Source organism: Heteronotia binoei, chromosome 21 (genome assembly GCF_032191835.1).
Source record: "Heteronotia binoei isolate CCM8104 ecotype False Entrance Well chromosome 21, APGP_CSIRO_Hbin_v1, whole genome shotgun sequence".
Taxonomy (NCBI): domain Eukaryota; kingdom Metazoa; phylum Chordata; class Lepidosauria; order Squamata; family Gekkonidae; genus Heteronotia; species Heteronotia binoei.
In genome coordinates this window covers 77,271,483-77,297,663 of record NC_083243.1, presented here as the reverse complement: position 1 = coordinate 77,297,663, position 26,181 = coordinate 77,271,483, and the positions used below count along the sequence as shown (strand labels likewise).

The window sequence follows — 26,181 nt, the reverse complement described above, 5'->3', positions numbered from 1 at the left end:
CACGTAAACATAAACAATCCTAGGTATAATGTTCATTTTGACTGTATTTACTTTGCCCCATAAAGACAAGTTTAAAGTTGCCCACCTGTTTATATCCAAAGATATATCAGCAATTAGTTTGTTACAATTTAGAGTAATCATCTGTGTAATATTTCTAGGAATCAGTACATTGCACCTTATGATCACAGCAAGGAACTTGAAAGAAAGCAATGTATCTACAAGAGCTGCCCCAATAGTTATTTCCAGGGCTTTTTTGGTAGCAAGAACTCCTACATATTAGCATATTAGGCTACACCCCGCAAGTAACAGGGTCTACTGTAAGCTCTTGGAGGGTTGGCTACATCAGGGTGTGTGGCCTAATATGCAAAGGAGTTCCTGTTACACAAAAAGCCCTGGTTATTTCAGAACACCGTCTTGCCATGATGCTCTGTATCTGCTTATGCTAACTTTCATTTATTTCTCCTTCCACTCTTTATCTGATGGGTGGCACTAGAGAGCACTATGGACATTGCAACTTTATGAGGCAATGGGTGTGAGAGGGTTTCTACTTTGATACAGGGTATATGAGAGAATTAGTGTAATCTCAGTTTTAGAAGATTTTTTGTGCCTAACATGCAAAAAAACAGAAGTGAAAGAGCATTTTGAAATACAGTCCTAAATAACAAAAACTCATTCCAGCAAATAAAGTGTGGTGTGCTCATTGAGGATGGAGGTATTTCCTAGATCTGATTTCTTAATCACAAAGTTATGTTACATCCAAATTATTAAAAGTTGGGACAGGACTTTCTGGATACCATTCTAGATTTTCAGGTACCTTTATTGGTGGATGTTTTGGCTCCAGGGCAATAGCAAGTATAGCAAGTTTATGGGACTATATTAGCCAGCCAACGCATATATCAGAGCAGTCAGGATTCAAATTTTAATGAAACCACAAATACTTGAGTTGACAGAGGTAGCTAGACACAGACACACCCCAGTGTTCATGGAACAGAGTTTTCCTGGGAGAAAAATGAAGATAGCTCTAAACTAATTTATGTTGTAAACTTCAAACTGCATCCCCAGTGGCTGCATTTTTGGGGTATTTTGCATCTAAGATATGGAGTTCTTACCTGGCTCACTGGAGCCTGAAGGACTGCGCTTGGGGACTCAGGAACAATAGGGAGTTGGATCTAAATTCCTGCTGCCCTGCTCCAATCACGAGTCCCCAACTGGTTTGAATGGTCTAATCACAGGCTAACGCAGGAACTTTGGGTGTGTATAGTTGGCCCTGTGGCCCCCGTCTTCAGTCTTCTAAGGCAGCGCTATACCATGCTGTATTCAATAAAAGAGATATGTTCACTACCACCTCGCCTCATCATTGCATAAAACCCACTATATTATAGACCCAAATGTTTTTTTTTTTAAATTACACAATTTTTCAAAATACGTAGCTTCATCCACACCAGCTACCATGGCCTTTGTATTTTAGTTCCATCCCCTGTTGCAACATGCAATTCAGGATTTCTGGCTAATTTTGTAATTAACATATTTGGGTTCAACTTTGCAATTAACCTTTACCTTGGCAAGTAACCTTAACCAAGGATTCCCTCATTTTGCTGTTTTATATTTTGCCATGTGCCAACAGAAGGCAGAGCAGGGTTTGCCTCAACAGAGCAACTCCACCTTGGGAAATTGCTGGAAATTTAGGAGTTGTTTTTGAGAGACCAGAGCATGGGGAAGGAAAGGAACTAAGCAGGGATACCATATAGTCTGCCCTTTGATGGTTCCATGTTCTCCAGAGGATCTGATCTCTGTAGTCTGGAAATGAGTGATAATTCCAGGAGAACTTCAGGCCTCACCAGAAGGTTGAAACCCTGATTAGCTTCAGAAGTCAATTACCCATAGTAAATTGTGGTGGTTGTGATGTATCTGTTATACAAGCCAGAGGCAGTGTTTCAAGGGTGAGTCCCCTCCTAGTCTACTGGTCTCCTGTAGTTTTTGCTCCCAGCTACAGGTACTGGGAAGATTTCATTTCCTTAGATGGTGATAGTTTCAGAAGGTAGCCATGTTAGTCTGCAGTAGAACAGCTAGATTCAAGCCCAGTAGAACCTTAGAGATGAATCAGATTTTGGGGGTAGAAGCTTTCAAGAGACAAAGCTCCCAGAAGGAGCAAAGGGAGAGGAGTGAGCTGTTTTTGTGACCAAAATGCCTCTTCCATTCCAGATGCTTTCTCATCCATGGGTGAAAACATTTAGGGACCCATACAAGGAAGGATCTTGGAAGTTTGTTTTGATTGCAAAAATGGTCTGTGGAGAAAGGGTTAGTTACCATCTCAGGCAATGATGCTGCTGTGATCAGATTCTCAGGTCTCCAAGCTTGCATTTCACTAAAAAGGGACAAAAGTGTGACCGATCATGACTGTCTTTTGGTAATTTGAGTAACAGATGAAAAACCATAGTCTATAGCTGCTGTTGGAAGGGATTCATGGAGTGGACTTACCTTTTTCCTTCTTATCAAGCCCCAAATACCTCCCGCACCCAATGCCGTTCTTGGGAGACCCCCAAAAATAGCTTCAGGAGGGAAATGGAGGTCTATAAGGTAGCCAGACACAGAATTTTTTGTTAGGTCCCACCCAATATTTCCAAAGAATTGTACACATCCCTAAAGTACTACATATAGAATTGTATGAGTTGTGGGGTAATATATGATCCCCCAACACCAATTGAAATTATTTACAATATACCAGTGCAAGTAACAAAATGTGACTGAAAGAGGGTAGGCAAGTAGAGAAATTTTTATCATTTTCTACCAGAAATTATATTGCATTGCATAACAGACTACAGCAAATGAATGCCAGTGAAACTCATAACAAACAAAATGCATTGCCTCTCATACAATATGAATGTGTGACACAGCAGATATGTCTTGCATTTTTGTAAGTTCAATATATTGCTGACAGCTCAAAAAGCGCAATGGTCATAGTGTGTGTGGACAAATTGGTAAACAAGTTGAGCTGCTTTATGGAGGTGCTGTGGCTCAGTGGTTGAACATCTGCTCTGCCTTGCAGAATGTCCCTGGTTCAGTCTCTAGCATTTAGACATAAAAGGAGCAGGTAGCAGGTGACATGAAAGATCAGTAGCTCAGTGGCAGAGCAACTGTATTGCAGCCAGAAAGTCCTAGTTTGGTGTAGTGGTTAAGTGTGCAGACTCTTATCTGGGAGAACCAGGTTTGATTCCCCACTCTTTCACTTGCACCTGCTGGCATGGCCTTGGGTCAGCCATAGCTCTGGCAGAGGTTGTCCTTAAAAGGACAGCTGCTGTGAGATTCCTCTCAGCCCTACCCACCTCACAGGGTGTCTGTTGTGGGGGAGGGAAATAAAGGAGATTGTGAGCCGCTCTGAGACTCTTGAGTGGAGGGCGGAATATAAATCCAATGTCGTCTTCTTCTAATTCAGTCCCAGGAATCTCCAGTGAAAAAGATGCAGGTTGCAGGTGACATGAAAGACCTTTACCTGAAACTCTGGAGAGCTGCTGCCAGTCAGAGTAGAGAAGATCTTGATAGACCAATGGTCTGATTCAGCAGAAGGCACCTTTGTGTTTAACAACAACAACAACAATAGTAGTGACGATGACAACAACAACAATGAAGAAAAATCCATCTGCAACCTGGTTATTTAAAAATAAAAGAGAAAAAGATGTTTGCACTAAATGCAATGATACACTTGGAGGGCAGGAAACTGAAGCAATATTTTGAATCTGAGCACAAGCAGGAGGAGACACAGTCTTCCAAGGGCCAACTCCAGAGAGTCTGTAATATGAATCCGTCATACAGTGTAGCTGGACTACAGAAGTAACTTGCTGAATCCACACACCTGCTCCTGCCAATATATAAGCTGGGAACTGGCAATAACTTTCCATCATTATCACAATACCTCTGGACTCTGCATGCTGAGTTGTTCCTGTTGAGAGATGAAAACTGAAATCTGCTGTTCCTGGTGTATGGTAAGCTACATCTGATAGTTTATAATGAGATAAAGGAAAGCACAAGTGAGGTGGTTACAGCAAGGATCTTTTTAGTGATCTGAAGGGAGACATAAGAAGAAACAAAATTGCTGAGGGTCAAACTACAGATATAGTCACCCATCTCAAAGGATTTTTAATGAATTAAACAAAAGAGTTGGTTCTTATACCCCCATTTTCTCTATCTTAAGGAGTCTGAAAACAGCTTACAATCTTCTTCCCTTCCTCTTCCCACAACAGGCACCTCCTGAGATGCCTGAAGCTGAGAGAGCTCTGAGAGAACTGTGATGGGCCCAAAGTCACCCTGCAGGCTTTCTATGGAGGAGTAGAGAATCAAACCTGGTTCTCTAGATTAGAGTCTGCCATTCTTAACCACTACACCACGCTGGCTCTCAGTATTGTTGTGGGAGTCAAAGAGAGATATGTTGTGGAACAGAAATAAAGAGGCTGCTTAAGTCTTTCTCCTCTGGCCATATTTCTGGTCAAAACCATTCCTTCCAAGCTGCCCTGCCCTTTAGTTGAAAAGCAACTGTGCACAGGCAGTTTTGAGCTGGAAAATGGCATCATGGGAAGGAAAGGAAAGGTCCCCTGTGCAAGCACCAGTCGTTTCCGACTCTGGGGTGATGTTGCTTTCACATCGTTTTCACAGTAGACTTTTTACAGGCTGGTTTGCCATTGCCTTCCCCAGTCATCTACACTTTCCCCCCAGCAAGCTGGGTACTCATTTTACCGGAAGGATGGAAGGCTGAGTCAACCTCGAGTCGGTTACCTGAACCCAGCTTCCGCTGGGGATCGAACTCAGGTCATGAGCACAGCTTAGGACTGCAATACTGCAGCTTTAACATTCTGCACCATGGGGCTCTTCATCATGGGAAAGGCTGTAACAAAAATGCCCTCCATGTTGCACCACAGTTGCTCTGTTCCATTCCACAGCTTCTTATGGCTACCCGTCATTTAAAAATTGTCCAGACTTTATTATATATATCTGCCATGTATCATCTTATGTGGCCCTAAAAGACAAATATATTGATGCACGAAACACTTGAAACAGCCTTCTATGGAGCTGAACTGTTGGTCTATCAAAGTCAGTATTGATCACCCTAGCAGTGGCTTTCCAAGGTCTCAGGCAGAGCTCTTCCCCACTTGCCTGAAAAGATGCCCTACCTCTGAGCCATTGCACCTCCCTGCGGTGTAGATACGAAGGGAAATAAGGCATAAAGTTATGTTCAACTGATGCACCAAGAGGAAGAATGAGAGGGGGTTTGACATGGTTACCACAGGGAGACAAAAACAGGAACACTCAGGAAAGCAGTTCTGGATGGCTTGGCATCAGGGGGTGTGGCCTAATATGCAAATGAGTTCCTGCTGGGCCTTTTGTACCAAAAAGCCCTGTGTGAAACAATGGTGATGTCAGGGGGTGTGGCCTGATATGCAAATGGATTGATGGGGGAAAATGCAGTGAGGAAGCGTTTAGCAATACTGACAATCAAAGGAAGAGATACGTCACAGAACAAGACAACAAAGAAACATGTCCACAATTCTTTGGTCACCACTGATCTAAATATGCTCAAGTCAGCATTGCCTGATGATTGGGCACCAAAGAAGAAGATGATATTGGATTTATATCCCACCTTATACTCTGAATCTCAGAGTCTTAGAGCCGTCACAATCTCCTTTACCTTCCCCTCCACAACAGACACCCTGTGAGGTACGTGGGGCTGAGAGAGCTCTTACAGCAGCTGCCCTTTCAAGGACAACTCCTGCGAGAGCTATGGCTTACCCAGGGCCATTCCAGCAGCTTCAAAGGAAGTAGATGGACATCCCATAGCTATTGCATATGAAAGCTTCAATAAAGTAGACCTAGAAGGCTGGGGGAAGCAAGTAGAAGGCAGCATTATGAATCCGAAAGCCTGCATTTAGTGTTTCATTTATTAGAACATAGAATATGTTTCTATAGGAAACTGAGATTATGTAATCAGGCTAATCAAAGAAAAATACTATTTCCTTACGAATGACTTGTTCGTAAGGAAATAATGTTGACATGTAGTTATAGGGTTGGGTCTTGCAGATTTATTTTATAGTGTCATAGAATCATAGGCCCTGTTCACACAGCGTGTTGAGTCCATGTTAAACTGACCCAGTTCTGTTCCGAATATCTTTGTTCCGGATATTTTCGATCAGACTGCCATACTGCAATTTGAATCACTCCATGGTGAAACTGTCTTCTGCTGTTCACATGATGGCACCATGCAGTTCTTTTTTCCTCCACTATTATGTGCATGCGTGCATATGCACACATGCATGGGTTAAAACATGATTCTTGTCCATGGAAGAGCCAGTTCTTTAAACATAGGATAACCTAAGAACATAAGAAGAGCCCTGCTGGATTGGATCAGGAGTCTATCTAGTTCTGTATCCTCACAGAGTTACTCTGAAGGGCCAACCAGTTACTCTGAAGGGCCAACAACAGGGCATAGAGGCTGAGTCTTTCCCCCTATATTGCCTCCTGACACTGGGATATAAAGGCTGATTGCCTCTGAATGTGGAGGTTGCCCTCAGTCACCATGGCTAGTAGCCACTGATAGACCTATCCTCCATGAATCTCTCTATTCCCCTTTTAAAAGCTATTTATGCCTATGGTCATCACTACATCCTCTGGCAGTGAATTCCACATTTTAATCACTTACTGTATAAAGTCCTTTTGTCCACCCTGAATCTATTATCAGCTTCATTGGATGCCTTCAAGAGCTAGTATTTTGGAAGAGGGAGAAAAAGTTCTCTTAGTCAACTCTCTTCATCCCATGCACAATTTTACAAACCTCTATCATGCCCCCCCTCATGTCTTTTCTAAACTGATAAGCCCCAGACTCCAGCTTTTCTTCATAGGGACCATGCTGTCTTCTGTACATTTTGAAGCTCAGTGATGTCCTTTTTGAGATACAGTGACCAAAACTGTACACAGCATTCCAAATGAGGCCTCACCACAGATCTATACAGGGACATTATAATATTGGGACTTTTATTTTGAATTCAATTTCTGATAACCCCCAACATAGAGTTTGTCTTTTTCACTGTTGTTCACTCTGTTGCAGCACACTAGTTTAACTATTATGACAGGAGGTGGATTGGTTTGTCCACTCCAACAATGGGATAAATTTGAGGGCAATGAAGAGTGAATGTTTCTTGGTACAAACTTTACAATGAAAAACTATTTGAGTTCCAGTTCAGAATACTTTCTGGACAGAGAGCTGAACTTCCACCCACCAGCTGAAGTGCTGTATATTTAACATACAATATCAACCCTACAAACAGCTGCATGTTAAGTCTCATTGTTGATGTGCAAATATGCCCTATTATGCTTTTTCACAGAGTTTTTCTTTCTGGTGTGTTGGTTATGGCAGTAGTGAGTGAAAAGAAGTCTCAGGAAGCAGGAAAGAGGTGCATTTCCAGCGAAAGGCGAATGAAGAGTGTTGGGGGAGACACAAGCACTCCGATTGCCTGCCTCTGCTTTGGAATATTAGGCAGCCAGTGCTCTTGGCTGGGAGCCCAGACAGGGCTTTTGTAATCAAAACATGATCCTGTATGCTGTGCAACCAGCACTGAGAAAGGCCGACTGATGGCTCTCCTCTTGTAGCTCTGCTGTGGAATCCGCCGAGCTTCACCACTGATGTCCAAAATGCACCGATCTGTGAGTGCTGCCTTTGTTGTGACTGGGAGGGGTACGGGGGATTCATTCCCACATTCAGGAAAGCCAAAAACTGACTTTAAAAAAAAAATTGTATTGTCACTTTGGGGTATTTGGGGGTATTTTGCATTTGTCCACCTGACATGAATCTGAAAGGAAATATTGCAGGTTTTGGTGTGACTATCACCTCATAGCAGGCTGATTCAGGGAGGGGGGATAAATACCAGAAAATGGGTAATGAAAGACATTGCCCATGCCAAGACAGGGAGTCTGGTGCTACATCTGTCAGAGCAAAGACTGCAAATGTTTATAAGGGAGCTTGCCCACAGGCTGCCAGAGAGAATCGCTCAGTTGGGGCCCCATCCTTGCCTTCATCTCCCCCTCCCCCCGGCTTTTCTTTTGCTCTCTTAAGTCTGGCTTCTCTTTGAAATCTTTCATACGATATTGCTGACTTTGAAAGCATGGAGAGAAATGGTGTGGGCAGACCCATGTTCTGTGCGAAAATACAGCCCACCCAAGACTGAAGAAGAGATGAGGAATACAATGGAAAATCTCCATTAACCTTCCATTAATATCTTGTTATTTTGCTACCCTCCCACCCTGATTCTGATGAATTTTAATAGAGAAAGAGAGCTGCAAATGTCTGCCTCTGCCTCCCCTTCTTTCCCATTGGCCTCCCTGAAAGATCAGGCACTGCTTTCTGATTCCCAGCCATTGCGTGTTTGTGCTGCCAAAGCCATTTATAACTCTGTGGTCTAGTCACTGTGGCATATTGGGGGTAGGGGGGTGGGGCTTGGTTCCCCAGAAGAGCTCTAGACCAGACTGGGATGTGAGAGAGTCATTTTCCATCCCATGTGGGAGCAGAGCCGGCATTCTTTCTAGTAGCCTGGCAGCAGGAACATCCTCTTGTTACTGAGTTCAACGCAGCACTGGACAGGGGGGGAAATGCTGACCACGCTTTCGTGGGCTGCCCACTGTACACCAGCAGGGAATCAGTGTCAAGCTTCAAAGTGCTGCTTTGCAAATCTACTGAGCTAATTCCATTGGACCTTTGTTGTTGTTACTGTTCTTTGTGGGGGGGGGGCGGGGAGGGGGTGACTGCGTAGAAATTAGGGAGGAATGAGATTTCTTCTCTGGTCACAAATATTGGAGCTATTTCAATTAACTGCATAAAGGAAGCTGAGTCAGCCATGATTTGGTGGACAAGTTGGTTGTATCAGTTCTACTATGGCTAATCTTCTACTGATACTGGTGGCATAGAAAGCTTTTGAGTTTAGACAGAACACTTCTATGAGTTTAGACAGAACAGTTTTTTGAGCTTCTCAATCTTATTTGTTATTAGAATATTTATACCCCATATTTTGCTTGTGGCTCAAGATGATTTACAATTCAAACATTAAATACATACAATAAAACTCTAACCCTCTCCCACAAATGCCTGCAGCCTAAATCCAATTTAAACCCCACAAATAAAAGGAGCTAGGGTTGCCACCCCCCAGGTGGTCAATCTCAACTGAAAACAATACACACACTCCCACAATATTATACAGAAGAATATAGAGTTTTAGAATATTACTCTCAAATTATAGAGCATATAATATCTAATTTACAAAAATCACATCAGATGAATAGAAAAAATCACATCAAAGAGCAGATTATCAAATTACCAGAAACATGAAGCTGATAAGCAAAAAAGATCATTAATATATTGTCAGAGACTACAATATAGAATCCTTGAAAAGTCCATCAGAAAATGTACAATCCCTAAAAAATTCAACAGGTGAAGAAAAATAACTCATATATTTTTCCCAATAACAGACAATAGTCAAAGGTGGTGGCTAGATATCTTCTAGGATTACAGCTGATCTCCAGGTGACAGAGGTCAGTTAACCTGAAGAAAATGGCCACTATGGAAGGTGGACTCTATGGCATTATATCTTGTTGAAGTCCCTCCCCTCCTCCAACCTCACCCTTCTCAGTTTCCACCCCAAAAATCTCCAGGTATTTCCCAGCCCAGAATTGGTAATGCTACTTAGAACTGTGGAAGTCAGTGTTGTGTGTCATTCTACAGATTTCCCAGATCTCAATGATTTTTACCATAGAGTTTTGGAAAATTCCTAGATGCAAGAATCAAACACCCATTTTGCTCCTGCTATTCCATTTAGCATCAGTTGGAGCTCAAAGGCTGGGAGTGGGAGGCTGCCCACCACAACACTAGCCCACTAGAACTTTTCCCAGTGGCCTTAATTGCCAGTCTGCCCCTGCTTCAAGGTTATTACAGGGACTGGCAGACAAGCGAACCAGACAAGATTAGATAAATGCAATAGTCTCCAAGAAACTGGACCAAGTAAAGTAATCATCTTGGCCACAGTGTACTGGATACAGAAAATGGCTCTGCAGAGTATAGAGTATCTTGCATAGGGCTGCCAGCTTTGGGTTGGAAAATAACTGGAGATTTTGGGGTGGCACCTGAGGAGGGCAAGGCTTGGGGAGGGAAAGGACTTCAATGGGGTATAATGCTATAAAGTCCATCTTCCAAAGCAGCCATTTTCTCCCAGATGAACTGATCACCTGGAGATCAGTTGCAATCCCAAGAGATCTCCAGCCACCACCTGGAGGTTGGCAACCCTTTTTACTTCCTCTGATCCCTGCATTCATGTTCCTTGCAATATACAGTGTAAAAAGCTATGGTGGCATAACTGGATCCAGAGTGGTTGGAAGAATGCCAACATCATGCTAATCTTGCAAAACTTCCTCATGCAGTAATATTGATCTATCCTGCTGCACTAAGCATAAGCCTGAATCAACAGGCACTACCAGCATAAACTGCAATGTTGCACTGCTGCTGTGGACCTTACTATGTTCTGTATCTATACTATTTTGGCAGTGCCATGGCTCATGGCTTGGCCTTGTGCTTTTCATTGTGTTCTAACAAAAGTACAGTAGACGTGGCATCCCCTTATCCAGGAGAATACAGAAGGATTACCGATGAAACCTCCTCAGAGAGCTAGTTTGGTGTAGTGGTTAAGTGTGCGGACTCTTATCTGGGAGAACTGGGTTTGATTCCCCACTCCTCCACTTGCACCTGCTAGCATGGCCTTGGGTCAGTCATAGCTCTGGCAGGGGTTGTCCTTGAAAGGGTAGCTGCTGTGAGTGCCTTCTCCAGCCCCACCCACCTCAAAGGGTGTCTGTTGTGGGGGGAGAAGATAAAGGAGATTATAAGCGGCTCTGAGTCTCTGATTCAGAGAGAAGGGCAGGGTATAAATCTGCAATTCTTCCTCTTCTCATCCTCTTTCCACAGGATTCTACAGGAGATGTGATAAATGGAGGTGCAGATCAGAGTTTTTCCTTCTGGAATGCCTCCATGGCTATTTCTGTGAACACCTTCCTGTGTTCCTGAACCTTTGGGAAAGTACTAGACTCTGGTACTTCTTTGTAGAAGAAATCTGGTTTGGGGCTACTTAAGGCATTTTATTGCTGGGTATATTTCTCCTGTTATGGGCTTTTACCATTTTTATAACTATTTACAGGACTTTTTTTTTTTTTAGCAGGAATGCACAGGAACGCAGTTCTGGCTGGCTTGGTGTCAGGGTGTGTGGCCTAATATGCAAATAAGCTCCTGCTGGGCTTTTTTTGTAGGAAAAAGTCCTACAAAAAAAGCCCTGATATTTACATTTTAACTATTAGTTTGGGTTTAGGATTACCAGCCTCCAGTTGGGGACTGGAGATATCCCAGAATTAGAACTGATCTCCAGACTACAGAGAGAAAACTGCTGATTGAAAGGTGGACTGTATGGTATTGCAACCTGCTGAGGACTCTCCCCTCCCCAAACCCTGCCTTCCTTACACTGCACCCCCAAATATCCAGGAATTATCAAACCAGGAGTAGACAAACCTGTTTGGGCTTTCTTATGACAAAAGGGGTAAAGATTTTTCTTAACAAATGTGCAAATGATGCAAACCTCTATCTGAACTTTTAGCAAAAGTTCCTCATCATAAATATTAAATCCAAGTGGAAATGGAAGTTTAATTGGGAGATGTTAAAGTCATTCACAATCATTCAGGTAAATCAGTAGGTAGCTTATGAGTTAGCAGGTGGCTTTGGATATACTGCAGTGTTTTTATTGATAGCCGCAGAATCTGACTCTCCTGGAGGTGGACTGTGGCATCATGTCTTGTAACATGTATGGAATAGAATCTAATCATATCTTAATACTTGTACTTAAAGGCCAAAAAGTTATTTTTCTCTGTGCAATATGTTTTGTACTATGCCTACCTAATTTTTATACAACAAAGTGCAAATTGTAGGTAATTGCTAGCTGGTTAAAAATTGGAAAAAAAATTAACATGCAGTCAATAAAGAACTAGCTTGCATAGTTATAAAAATACAACGGATTGTATTGTTACATGATGAATTACCTGTTCATAGATTCCCAATAGCTCTTACAGAGTGTGGCTTTGCCACTGCATTTTTGTTGCTTTGGAATGGAAAGGAGGCTGTTTCCAATTGCACTTGGTTGATTCCATTCCATGCATGTAAGTGCCCAGCCCTTCGCTTCCCTTCTAATTATGAATGCAGCACACCCTTGCAGACTTACAGCATGTATCAAATTCACAGGCATCCAAAAAATTCTGGTCAGGTAGGTGCTAAATCAAATTTAAAATAGTTATGAAATTTCTAATTTGGGAGAAGGTATGCTTATGTTTAATTCGATGTATATCCCACCCTCCCCGCCAAGGCGGGGTATCAGGGTGGTATCAGCTCACTCTGCTTGCCAGCATGATTGATGGTAATTTTAAATAGCAAATATTTCATTCTTCTACAAAATTAAGAAATGCTGCAGTATTCCTTGTAAGAAAATTGTGCAGAGTAGGCGTAAAGAGAGTCACCATTTACTTTTTTTTTTAAAAAAAGAGTGTTTCTGGACTATGAAGAGGTTGCTGCTGAAACAACTGATTAGTTCAAATCACTGTTTGAAATCCAGGTCATTTCCCCACTGCTTTGCCCAGAGCTGTTGTCAGAGTGCAGGGTAGTATCTATGGAGGAAGGCAAACCTGTGGTGGAATGTTCTCTACTACAGCTATGGTTCTCGACCAGAAGTACATGTACCACTGGTGGGTTTCAGTTCTTAAGAATCTGCTGGTCCTTAGTCCCCATGTCCTCTTGCATATGTGGGATGCCATCTCTTGCTAACCCTACCTGCTATGGATTAATTATACATCTGTGAACTTTTGGGACTCTACTAGAATGCCTGTAAAATCCAGGAGCATTCAGGGGCTGGGGCGATTTCTTCAAAATTGAACATCACTTCTGATGAAAAACTGGAAGTGATGTCATCACATCAGGGTGATTGCTCTAGGACTCTGCCAAACCTCTGTGCTTTGACCATAGTGTTTTAGGTGAATCCTGGAGTGTTACATGATGTCATGACGTCACTTCTGGTTTTGCAAAGGAAGAGATGTCATATGTTGTTGTGACTCCAAACAGCTCCTTCCATTTCCAACACTGGCCTGTGAAGTGGCAAGGAATGGGAGATCCATGCCAGGAGGACCTGCTTCTTCCACATATAAATGTCATTTTTTAGAAAAAGTCAGCTTAAAGCGGGTTTTTTGTTTCTATCATGGTGAGAACTAAGTTCTGTGATACAGAGATTAGTGTTGGGTTTCCATGTCCAACTCAGAAAATAGCTGGGGACTTTGGGGGGTGAAGCCAGGAGGCTTTGTGGGTGGATCCAGAAGACTTTCCCATCTCCTAAAATAAATTAAAAATATAGCAGTGCACTTCCCCTGAATACTGGCTTCATTTCCTTGTGCCCCAGTAGCTGGCTGAACTTCCACTAAATGAAAGTGAACACATCCACCCACACTCACAAAGCAGCCAAAATAAACACAGTTTGCAAGCACACATTTTTGTGATCTCAATGGGGGCAATTTACTCACAGAAGACACTGAATGTAACCATTTGCTGTATTTTCACCAGCTTCTTCATACTAACACCGGAAAGGAAGGGTTCTATTTTATTCTTTATTATGCAAGCAACTTTTGAAAGGAATGTAAAACAAATGGAGGGACCATGCTGGCTTCTCTTCTTGTCTCACAGCTTCACTAGGAACAGCCCCATGGCTCTGCTGTCTTGCTCCACCCCCATTCAGCCTTGCTCCAACTGAGATTTAAAGGCACAAACACCTTCAGTGTTGCCAAGTTTCTTTTAAATTTCCAAGCTTCTTCTAAGCCTTCCGAGGTGGAAAGGCACATCCTGGCTGCTGGGGTGGGGCTTCCCCCCATCAACCAGCTGGCTGGTGGCAGGGAGGAGCCTGCAAAATGAGGGGATCCCCCTCTGGGACCTGGGGATTGGTAAATCTAGATTAGAGGAATGTCAGATATGAAATGTTGAGAATCACTCTTCTACACAACTATTAATTTATCAGAAGCACTAGGCTTAGTAATCCTTCAGTGCCCTCCCTTTTGCCAGGACTTCACAGCCTTTCCTGTCTCTAGAACGGTGTTTACCATTCCCACAGAACCATTTTTCTTGACTCCCCCTTTGCCCCCCCCCAACTATCTATCACCACTGTGGCGGAACCGGCCCGATTCTGCCTTCAGACCCGGTCCCGTCAGCTCCCTATTGAGTCGCCAACTCCTGGAGGGAGCTATTTCTCCTCCTGCCCCTTGGGCTCGCTGCCACCACCTGCTCGGTCTAGGGGTTCAGATTGAGAGGAACAGGACTCCCAATCCCCCTCTCCAGCTGTGAGGCCAGGCCTCAAGGTCCTCTGCCACCCTGCACTTGGGTTTCACAGAGACCTCAGCGCTTCTTTGGGGCACCCCTGGAGGATTGGCACCTTATCCAACTGCTTGCCTTCCCCCTTCCCCGGGGCCCCCTTCTCAACACAGCGTGGTCTAAAGCGGTCTGGGGATCTAGGTGGTACAGAGATTGACTGCCAGCATTTAAACAGTAAAAATATATTTATTTAAAAAGAGAAAAAGATAGGAAAAGAAAAACAAACCAAAAACAGTTGCATTTACAAAATTAGCACAGCACAGCACACGCACAGCAAACAGCCGGACAAACAAAATGTGTTATAAACGCGTCCTGCTGGCCCTGATCTAAACTTGCCCTGTCTTGTGAATTACTTACTTAGTCTGCCTGCCTGGGGCCTCCCAGGCAGGAGCCTCCATTGCTCACCACATGCTCGCTCGAGCCCCAGTTCAAATCTGCCTTCTCTTCCTGCCTAACACATGCAAGGAACAACAGCACTTCCTGCCTCTCTAGGAGACTTTCCCCCTAGAGTTGTTGGTTTGGCTCTGGAAGGGAGGGGGGAGTGAGGGGAAGGCTACAAAGCCTGCTGAGGAATTTACTGATCCCTGCCAAATGAAGCACCACCACTGACTAAAATGGTGTTTCTCCACAACCACCATCTATTATTTCTTAAAGTCAATGTCAGCACCAGGTTTTCCATTGAGCCCAGAGGGAGAGGGGCAAGCATGTAAACCTGGGGCCCTCCTCTTCCTCTTCACCATCACCACCTCTCTGCTTGGTCCTGGTGTGGCCAAAAGAAGCCCAAGTGGGTCACCCACCACTCCTGCAGTTGCTGCTGGGTACCCACATCACTGGAAAAAAGGAGATTGCTAAAATTTTACTAAACACTGTTAGCTAGTATATCACAGTGTTTGATTTTTGTATTGCCTGTAATATGAACTGTGATCCCAGATTGTTGGTTTTTCTAATCGTATTGGGGAATTGGCACAAAGTAGAAGCATATTATTCATTTATAGATTTGCATTTAACTGGGCCTATTTGCAGTAATTTTAAAGAACACATGCATAAACAACTTGTCCCCCTTTAAGAGTGTTGGGAATCATTATATCTGGAATCCCACAGGCATTGAGAGATTTTTCTGTGGAACAACCTTGTCAGAAATAAGTTTCCCATTTAGGAGACTGAGACCAATTAGGATTAGCTCAATGCTTATAGTTACAAAGATTAAGAAATTAATGGGGTTAGAAAAGAGTAAGTTATAATAAAGATTCATAAATGGTATTCCATTTTATCCTCTGGAAGTAATAAGTTCTGTTATGACTTTAAAATGTCTTAAATCATTTATAGGGGATGGTGTTGAAGTGACTTAGTAAATATGAGAAACAGAGCCTAGTTCATCTCTTAAAATTATCATGTCCAGAGCCCATTTAAGTAGAAGTATTACATGTGGTTTCAGCTCACAAGAATTTTAATCAGTGTTATACTGTGGTTTATACTTTTAAGAAAGAGATATCCAACACACAGCTGCATAGAGTTACCTAGAATAGTTTTCTTTAAGTAGAGTCAGTTTTCAAGGTTTTTTTTTTAATAGAGAGCATTTGCCAGCGTAATTCAGAAGGCTTTTGCATCTGGTTAGAGAAGAGGTTCAGGACTAGCTTATTCCCAAACTAAATACTTAAGTGGCATTGAGAACATTTTGCAGTCAATCAGAAATGGCTTGCTCCTAATAAAAATAATGCAGAGAGCATTTAGCCAGCAAAATCCAGAAGGCTTCTGCATCTGGAAAGAGAAGAGGTTCAGGACTGGCTTGATCCTAAATGAATTGAGAGCATTTTGCCATCAAAATCCAGAAGACTTTTGGATCAGGTTAGAGAAGTAGTTGAGGACTGGCTTGTTCCTAATATAAATATAAACACTTAAGTGGTACTGAGAGGTAAGGTCTTAATAACAATCAATAATAATTTTTATTTATCTATCTATCTATCTATCTATCTATCTATCTATCTATCTATCTATCTATCTATCTATCTATCTATCTAAAGGACTCCTTTAAGCGGTGGAAAACCAGTCCAAGTGAGATTAGTAAAAGGGAACACAGGCTGTGGCAAATCAAATGCAAGACTGTGATCAGGCAGGCAAAAAGGGACTATGAGGAGCATATTGCAAAAAACATAAAGACCAACAATAAAACTTTCTTCAAATATATTAGAAGTAGGAAACCAGCCAGGGAGGCAGTGGGGCCCTTGGATGACCATGGGGTAAAAGGATTACTGAAGGAGGATAGGGAAATGGCTGAAAAGCTAAATGAATTTTTTGCCTCCGTCTTCACTGTAGAAGACGAGAACTTTTTGCCCGCCCCAGAACCACTAATTTTGGAAGGGGTGTTGAAAGACCTGAGTCAGATTGAGGTGACAAATGAGGAGGTCCTACAACTGATAGACAAATTAAAAACTAATAAGTCACCGGGTCCGGATGGCATACATCCGAGAGTTCTGAAGGAACTCAAAGTTGAACTTGTGGATCTTCTAACAAAAATCTGTAATCTTTCATTGAAATCTGCCTCCATTCCTGAGGACTGGAAGGTAGCAAATGTCACCCCCATCTTTAAAAAGGGTTCCAGAGGAGATCCGGGAAACTACAGGCCAGTCAGTCTGACTTCAATACCGGGAAAGTTGGTAGAAACCATTATCAAGGACAGAATGAGTAGGCACATTGATGAACACGGGTTATTGAGGAAGACTCAGCATGGGTTCTGCAAGGGAAGATCTTGCCTCACTAACCTGTTGCATTTCTTTGAGGGGGTGAACAAACATGTGGACAAAGGAGACCCGATAGATGTTGTTTACCTTGACTTCCAGAAAGCTTTTGATAAAGTTCCTCATCAAAGGCTCCTTAGAAAGCTTGAGAATCATGGAGTAAAAGGACAGGTCCTCTTGTGGATCAAAAACTGGCTGAGTAATAGGAAGCAGAGAGTGAGTATAAATGGGCAGTCTTCGCAGTGGAGGACGGTAAGCAGTGGGGTGCCGCAGGGCTCGGTACTGGGTCCCATGCTTTTTAACTTGTTCATAAATGATTTAGAGTTCGGAGTGAGCAGTGAAGTGGCCAAGTTTGCGGATGACACTAAATTGTTCAGGGTGGTGAGAACCAGAGAGGATTGTGAGGAACTCCAAAGGGATCTGTTGAGGCTGGGTGAGTGGGCGTCAACGTGGCAGATGCGGTTCAATGTGGCCAAGTGCAAAGTAATGCACATTGGGGCTAAGAATCCCAGCTACAAATACAAGTTGATGGGGTGTGAACTGGCAGAGACTGATCAAGAGAGAGATCTTGGGGTCATGATAGATAACTCACTGAAAGTGTCAAGACAGTGTGCGTTTGCAATAAAAAGGGCCAACGCCATGCTGGGAATTATTAGGAAGGGAATTGAAAACAAATCAGCCAGTATCATAATGCCCCTGTATAAATCGATGGTGCGGTCTCATTTGGAGTACTGTGTGCAGTTCTGGTCGCCGCACCTCAAAAAGGATATTATAGCTTTAGAGAAGGTGCAGAGAAGGGCAACTAGAATGATTAAAGGGCTGGAGCACTTTCCCTATGAAGAAAGGTTGAAACGCTTGGGACTCTTTAGCTTGGAGAAACGTCGACTGCGGGGTGACATGATAGAGGTTTACAAGATAATGCATGGAATGGAGAAAGTAGAGAAAGAAGTACTTTTCTCCCTTTCTCACAATACAAGAACTCGTGGGCATTCGATGAAATTGCTGAGCAGACAGGTTAAGACGGATAAAAGGAAGTACTTCTTCATCCAAAGGGTGATTAACATGTGGAATTCACTGCCACAGGAGGTGGTGGCGGCCACAAGTATAGCCACCTTCAAGAGGGGTTTAGATAAAAATATGGAGCACAGGTCCATCAGTGGCTATTAGCCACAGTGTATGTGTGTATATAACATTTTTTGCCACTGTGTGACACAGAGTGTTGGACTTGATGGGCCGTTGGCCTGATCCAACATGGCTTCTCTTATGTTCTTATGTTCTTATGTTCTTATCTATCTATCTATCTATCTATCTATCTATCTATCTATCTATCTATCTATCTATCTATCTATCTATCTATCATCTATCATCAGATTTATATCCCACCCTCCGACAGGCTTTTAAAACCATTCATTTAAGAATTTTAGAATTATCCACTTCCATTCAGCTTTGTGTTGTATCTTGTTATAATTGCCATGGTTTATTCCAGGATTAGAGATTTTGGAGAAAATAAAGACGTTGCAGAGAGCATTAACACTGAATTTTAACAAGAGCTTTCCCATTTCACAGTGAGACAGCAACAGAGACAAAGTCCCCCACTCTTGCACATGCTAGATTCCACAAGCACTGGCCTCCTCCTCCTCCCTCTTTCTCTCTGACCAATTTCGCACTAGAGCTTTAATCCTGGTTTAACTCTGTCCCCAAACTGACTTTCTACACTAAAACTATAGAATCATAGAGTCATAAAGTTGGTTTCTCTGATTCTATGATTCTAGTGTAGAAAGTCAGTTTGGGGATAGAGTTAAACCAGGATTAAAGCTCTAGTGCGAAATTGGTCTCTATCTTTTTTAAAAACCAAACACTTATTTAGCCTTTCTCCCGAGTAGGGTCTCAGAGTGGCTTATATTGTCCTCCTGCATCCCATTCCTACTTGCCCCTACTGATCTTTGGGGAACACTGTATGGCATCACAGTGCCTCAACTGATTGCTGCTAGGAGCTGCAGTGTGTGAAACCAAACCAGACCAAAACTCCTAGTGTGTTATACCATAGTTGGTAGGCAAGTCTCATTTTCAAATGAGGGATCATGTGGCTTGACAAGATAGCAGCATTTGAAAGCCCGTTGTATTTTAGAGTATACAAGTACTGTTGTTTGTATGCAGGATTCTTCTAGAATTCCTAATGTATTGTTTACTAGAGGATGTGGCGAGGCTATTCTAAAACTGCAGACATGTCCTGCCCTAAATTTTAAGGACAAAATGAAGTAAGGTTTCTCCTTTGCATGAAAGGAATAAGGCAGAACAAGTTTAGTCTCAATAAGCCTACCTCAGAAACTGCCAGACAAAATCATAAAACTAGGAGGATAGGATCCTGTCAAGATGCAGATATAAAATTCAGGCTTGGTATTTGACACTTTAGAGCATGACGACTTATCCTGACGAGGTTATCTGAAGTTTGACAAGAATGTCCTTAGGAAGGGATTATGTTTGAGCGACTGCCAACATCTCAAACATCCTAGATATCACAGGCTGTCATAGGACAATTTAATATTAAATATACACTCCATTATGGCATGCCCAAATCATGCAATGACAAATCATTCTCCAAAAGCACATCACTTCTATAAGTCATATGTTGATCTCTGATTTTTTTTTAAAAAAAAGAAATAAAATTTTGAATTAAAAATCCAATTTTCAAAAAAAGATTCCAGCGAAACTGGGGTTTAGCACTCATATTGAATTAACAGGGAGCCTCATTTTCCTCTCTGATAGCTGTCCTTTGAATGTTTTAAGGTTCTCATCCTGATCAGTATTATCTAGCCCGCCATGGCAGAGGCACTCAAAAAAATTCAGAAGTGGACAGTCAAATTTGGAACGTTTTCCCTACAAGGAAAGGTGACACAAGATGAGTGTGTGTGAGAGAGCAGTGGTGGCCAAACTGCAGCTTGGAAGCCACATGTGGCTGTTTCACACATATTGTGTGGCTCTTGCAGCCCTGACTGCCCCGGCAGTTGGCTTGGAAAAGATTTCTTTCTTTAAATTACTTCTCCAAGTCAAGCCAGCTGGTGGCTTGGAAAATGCATTTCTTTCCACCTCTCCCTCCCTCCTCTCTCCATCTTTTTTCCTTCCTTCCTTCCAACATAAGCTTTTGTTGCTTTAAACAATTTTATTGATAACATATGGTAACAATATCCATTTATATCGTCTCTATCTCTAACCCATATGATATTTTCTAATCCCTCCTCCTTCCATTACTAGACTCCCACCGAGGTTATATACTTAAAGTTAACTTATAAAGGTACCCTTAACTATAAAAATCTAAATTCATATTCTACCTTTTTCTAATACTTAATCATTATTAAAAAATTGTCCAATGTATTTTTACATTACATTCTTTCTCTACATAACATCTAAATTTCTTTCACTCCCTTTTAAACACTTGCAAATCATAATCTCTTAGGATTCTTGTTAGTTTATCCATCTTGCTCCATGATAAAACTTTCACAATCCAATCCCATTTCTCTGGTATTTTTTCTTGCTTCCACAACTGCGCATACAATGTCCTAGCAGCTGAGAGCAAGTGCCAACATAAGCTTTTGTGACCTATAATCTGCTTCATCAATGGATTCCTCTAATCTATATGTCCCAATAAATGTGTTTACTTTTACAGTGCCTCAGGAGGGGGTGGGGAAGCAGGGAACTTCTGCTGTACTGATGGAAACTTGTTCTGTCAATGGAGATTTTATGTGGGATCCAGTCCTGTTTCTACTACTTTTATATGAAATTTGGATTAAATTTCAAGCATACCTGCTTTGAAAAAAGAATGCTGTTTGTTCTCAATCAATTTTTAATTGCTATTTTTTAAATGCTAATTATTCTGAGTAGCTTTCTTGTTTCAAATGTTATTTACTTTTTATTGTATTTCCCCAATGGGGATCCAAAGCAGCCTACAAATATTATTATTATTGGGGGTATTAATTAATTATTTAGGGGCTGCCCCTTCATTTCCCCCCTTTCAGTCTTCTGAAAACTTTTTAGTCTGAAGGAGACTGACCATCCTCAAACAAATTGATACTGTATGACTACTCAGGAAGGGCAGCTAGCTGACAATTTGGTTTCGACATTCCCAGGAAAGACTGAAATGACACTACAGTGGGGTAATGAAATAGTATATTGACAGAGATGGGGTAAAGATGAGTCACGGGAGGAGGAGAGACAGTGATGGGATTATCCATTCACACTTGCACATCCCAGTATTTTTCCATCTAGAGAAGATGTGTGTAGGGAAAGGTCACTCAGAGGCATGCCTTGGCTATGCAGCCCAGCCTTCCAATATGGAGTTTTCCTGGTCTCCATCATGGGGCCTTTCTGGGCACACAGGCTAGCTTAAGAGGGCCCCCCCCCATTCTTTTAAGGCTACCCTCTTTATTTGGCAGCACTCTGGTATCAATTCCCCCCCTTTGGCACCACCCAATCCTTGCAGGGCATGTGCCACATTTCATGATGCGCTGCCATTCAGACTTCAAACAACCAGGGTTGAGACATAGTTGGGACAAAGGGAAAGGGTTTAGGAATGCCAACTACCAAAAATAGTCTATACATGCGTTAAAAATAAAAAATAATCCAATCAGGAAAAGGGGACTATGTCTTGGTACTGAAAACTAACTATCACTGAAATTTGGGACAATCTTGAGGAGGAGGTAGAGGAAAGAGAAGGCTAGAGATACATTTCATTTTTGAGATAATCAGTCACTTGAACAGGGAAATCCATTCATGGTATATGCATTGAATAATTTCATATGTCCAGTCTAAATTTGTGAACATAAATCTTGGAAGGCTCCTAGGGAACTTATTTCTTTATCAATAAAATATTACTAGCTATGATGCAAGAATACAAGAACTCATCCCAATTTCTAAAATGCATAAGCAATAATAAGGGACATATGCAAGTGACATGCTATAAACTGAATCAACTCATGGGTCTTTATGGCAAACACCTTGTTGTAGCCTGGGTGATTCAGATACACACATTCAGACATACTTGGAAACATTGCCAGTTGCGGAAAGTCCACATTTGGCCACATTATTTACAATAAAAAACAATTTCCTAATTCCTTATTCTCCTCCCCCCTTAGTCTAACAAAAGGTCTTCTTTCTTGCGTTCATGGAGGGTTTGTGTGCTTTATGCATGACAGTCTTTTCACAGGGAAATCTGTTTTTATTGCAGCCAAAAGGAATTCTTTTTCTGGAAACATGACTTGGAAGTGGCAGTGGGGCTGCTGTTGTGATCAGCTGGGGCAACTAGCCTTTTGCTAAGCAGAGGAATTTCCCTGGAAATGAGTTTTCTCCACAACTCAGTTTGGATGGGGTTCTGGAGGAGGCCTTCCTTCCAACACCAATGAGGCATGGCCAGGCAAATTTCAGGACCTCTGGGTAGATATGAAAGAGCCTGGAAAACATACTTGGAGACAAAACAACAACAAAACAACAATAGTAGGTGCTTGTTCCCTTTAAAGCTTTCCTTGGCTGTCAACAGATTGCTATAACTTGAGTCCAACCCTGTTGAGATAGGGTTGCATACATTAGCTAAATTACCACACTTGCTGTGAACTGGAGACTTCTTCCTCCTCACATGGCATTTCAGTTTGACAAGATCTCTACCCTTCCAATGTTAAAGGGCAGATTTCATGCACCATACATTATGCAGAACACAAATCCACAATATAAACCTATGCATCACTTCTCATGATTCAGGCTAGTGCACATCCATATAGAAAGCGTGCACCTAGAGGTTCATGAGATGATTTTTACTTTGTTGCAACAGATATGAATTAAAAAAAAAGAAAATATGAAATTGTGCACAAAATTGGAGCTCCAAGAAGAGATTACCAGAGTTGGGGTTACCCCTGGATTATGAAAATGGTCACAAAAAGGGAAGAAAAACTTTTGCTATAGTTTTGGAATATATGGAATTGTCAAAAATAGGAAAAACTTCAAAAACAAACAAAATAAAACTGAGGCCTCAATAGAACAATGCCAGCTTTAACATACATATATGCGAGGGATCAGACCCAAAATGATTAGAGAACTGGATCAGAGAATTTAAACCATTGGAAATCAGTGGGGTGATCAAGTCCCACTGAACCCCATTTTTCTCTGTGCCAGCTCATCCAAAATTTGTTCTCTGGGTCTCACATAGGTGTGAGACAGGGTTTCGACAAACTTTAACAACAAAATCCTAAAAGCAAATAATAGTTAATCCTTAAACAAACAATTATTAGCAGACATACCAGCAATTCTTAAAACTACTATATAATGATGAGCGTGCACTAAACTTGAATTACAGGTCCAGGTTTCCTTCATATATAACAAAACAATGCTGGAAGGCAAATTCTGGTTAATACACCTTGACAAACACACAGAACAATTCTTAAATCTACTTATAATAAGCATGCAATATATATATGAACTTAGGACAGGGTAGGGAACCTTTAACACTCAAAGAGCCATTAGGACCCGTTTCTTACAGAAATGAAAACACTGGGAGCCGCAAAACCCTTTTGACTTCTAAAATGAAGATAACAATGCATATATCATTTTTTACCTTTATGATAGTGTGTTGCATTTATGAAATCAATGAACTGCTGCAGAGAAAACAAATTTTTATTTCTTCACGCAACATAAACATTTTGAACTCTGAAAAAAACCCCGCTGGGTTGAAAGGTATTTTCGAATAAAACACTCAATGTCTATTTGAGTCCTCCTTGTATTTATGAAATAAAAAGCCGGACTTAAATTATTCACCTGCAGCAAACCAAAAATGGTGTCTGCTTCTGTGTGCCATCATCCTTTTATCACGTGTACTGGAGTGTGCAGTCAGCTGTCAACCTAAACAAAAGAAGGACTGTTTCACTGAACAATGTAAAATATATATTTGAAAAATAATACCCAATTAAAATATTTATTTTACCTGGTTAATGTGATTTTTGCTCCTGAACCTCATTGCACAACGTCTGTACATTGGGGCTGTAAATCATCACCTTCAACTTCACACAGGATTGTAAACTGTCATCTGTGAGGCATGAGCAATGTTTGTTTTTAATATAGTTCATGTGGGAGAAGACCTGCTCACATGAGTATGTGGATCTGAAGATCGACAGGACCTCAAATATTTCAAATACAAGTTGGTCCAGTTTGGGAAGGTTTTCAATATCACTCCATTTGTAATTCTGAGCAAGAATGGTCTTCTGATGGTCTTCAAGATTAGCTGTCAAGCACTTGAACTTGGATACCCATAGATCTTTGTCGGCTATGTCAGCCAGTTCCATCTCAAGATCTGGTTGACTTACACCTGCAAATGCAATCATATTCAATAGGGATGGATCGATGTTCAGGGGAGTGACAGGGAAGGATAATGTATTTTTTTCCTCTCTGAACTCACAGAATCGTTTCCCAAATGATGTTTGCATTGCAGCTGTCAGACGATGTAACTTTTCCTGAAATAAAATGCTTAGCTGCACTACTACCATTTTGAAACTCTGTTACTAACCATGAGAAAGACCTTGCATATCAAAGTAGAGAGTTGTAGATTGTTGCTAGTGCTTGGTATGAACATTTCTTTCCCTTGATACTAACAAAGGCAAAAATTCCCCTTTGAAGATAAAGTGCCTCCAGGGACAGCCGCTTGGCCATCCCCGGAAGACTAACCATAACAATAAGATAAGGGAAAGAGACCATGTGAATCTTCGCACCTCAGTTCAGCAATGTTTAGAATTGTGGCTTTGTGTAATACCTTTTGATGTATACCCCTTAAAGTGTGCTCTGTACTGCTAACAGTATCATTCTCAATTTTCTCCATTCTGATGCTTATGGATTATCAAATAAAGCCTAACTTTGCAACAATTCAAGGTCTGGTTAATTTGAGATCCCATCGTCTGACATTTTGAGACTGATCTTTTGAAGGCTTATCTGAACTGGCCACTTTTAAGTCAGATGGCTGAAAAAGTTCTGGATAACAGAGAACCTACTGAACCTTTGGGGAAGATAAAGACTCCCCCCTGGCACATCACTGGGGCTCGGAGAATTGGGGGATCTCCGCTACACATCCAGACACTGTTCATTACCCCGCAGAAGTGGCTTATCAATGGGGCCTCAATGCCAGCCTCCTGGACAGGGCCTTTCATCAAGCTCACCCCACCACGCTGTTGGGGTCGATGCAGCTAGTGGGGGAAGTCGAAACCAACATGAAGCATATAGCCCTGCAACAGCAGCAAGGGGGGAAGGGGGGACGTGAGGCTCGGTCGGGCATGAAGACCGAAGCAAAGAAATCGCCAGCCCAGGGTGGGACCCCTAAAGTCACCATGGGTCGAAAGTGCTTCCGATGCGGCGACCCTGGGCACTTGGCGGCAAACTGCCTGGAGAAACCTTGAGCCCCCCCCCTGAACCTGAAGCCGACGGTGGTGGGACCGAAGAAGATACCAGGAAAGTCCAAGGAGCCCAGTCGAGGCAGAACCGCCACCTTGATGGTGCTTGACAAGGATACTATAATTGTTGACGACCTGAGCGAAGAGTCATGGGAGCCCGAGCCGGCGGGAAACAAAAGCAACCTGCACTGATGGGTGCCAGGAGGCAGGTCGTGGATTTAATGGCACCATTACGGGTGAGAATAACTGGGGCCCTATTCTTTGTCCCCTTGACTTTATTGAACCCAAAACTCAAATGATTCATGTACGCCCGAGCTCTAATCGACTCTGGGTGCACACAAGAGATTATAACCCCGAGACTGGTGGACGCCCTTGGACTGTCTCAGACCCCTCTTCCGCACCCTATCCAGTTCAAACAGATGGACGGGTCCATAATGCGAGGGGAGCCATGTGTAGAAGAGAATCAGGGCTCGCCGGTGGGGATAGAAGATCATTGGGAGGTGGAAGTTTTTGTTATTGCCCCTTCGTCCTCTTTCAATGTGGTGTTAGGGGTGGGCTGGCTAGCCAG

The 26,181-nt window shown here is 42.3% G+C and overlaps 1 protein-coding gene across 1 annotated transcript in view; it reads left to right on the top strand.

Moving 5' to 3' along the window:
• The first annotated feature begins 7,473 nt into the window (after positions 1-7,473).
• Positions 7,474-26,181, top strand: part of CCDC9B (coiled-coil domain containing 9B) — a 126,470-nt gene continuing 107,762 nt past the window's right edge. The window contains exon 1 of the mRNA XM_060262346.1: positions 7,474-7,686. Within this exon, the coding sequence (XP_060118329.1) occupies positions 7,666-7,686 (21 nt within the window). The 5' untranslated portion in view covers positions 7,474-7,665. The remainder of the gene's footprint in view (positions 7,687-26,181) is intronic.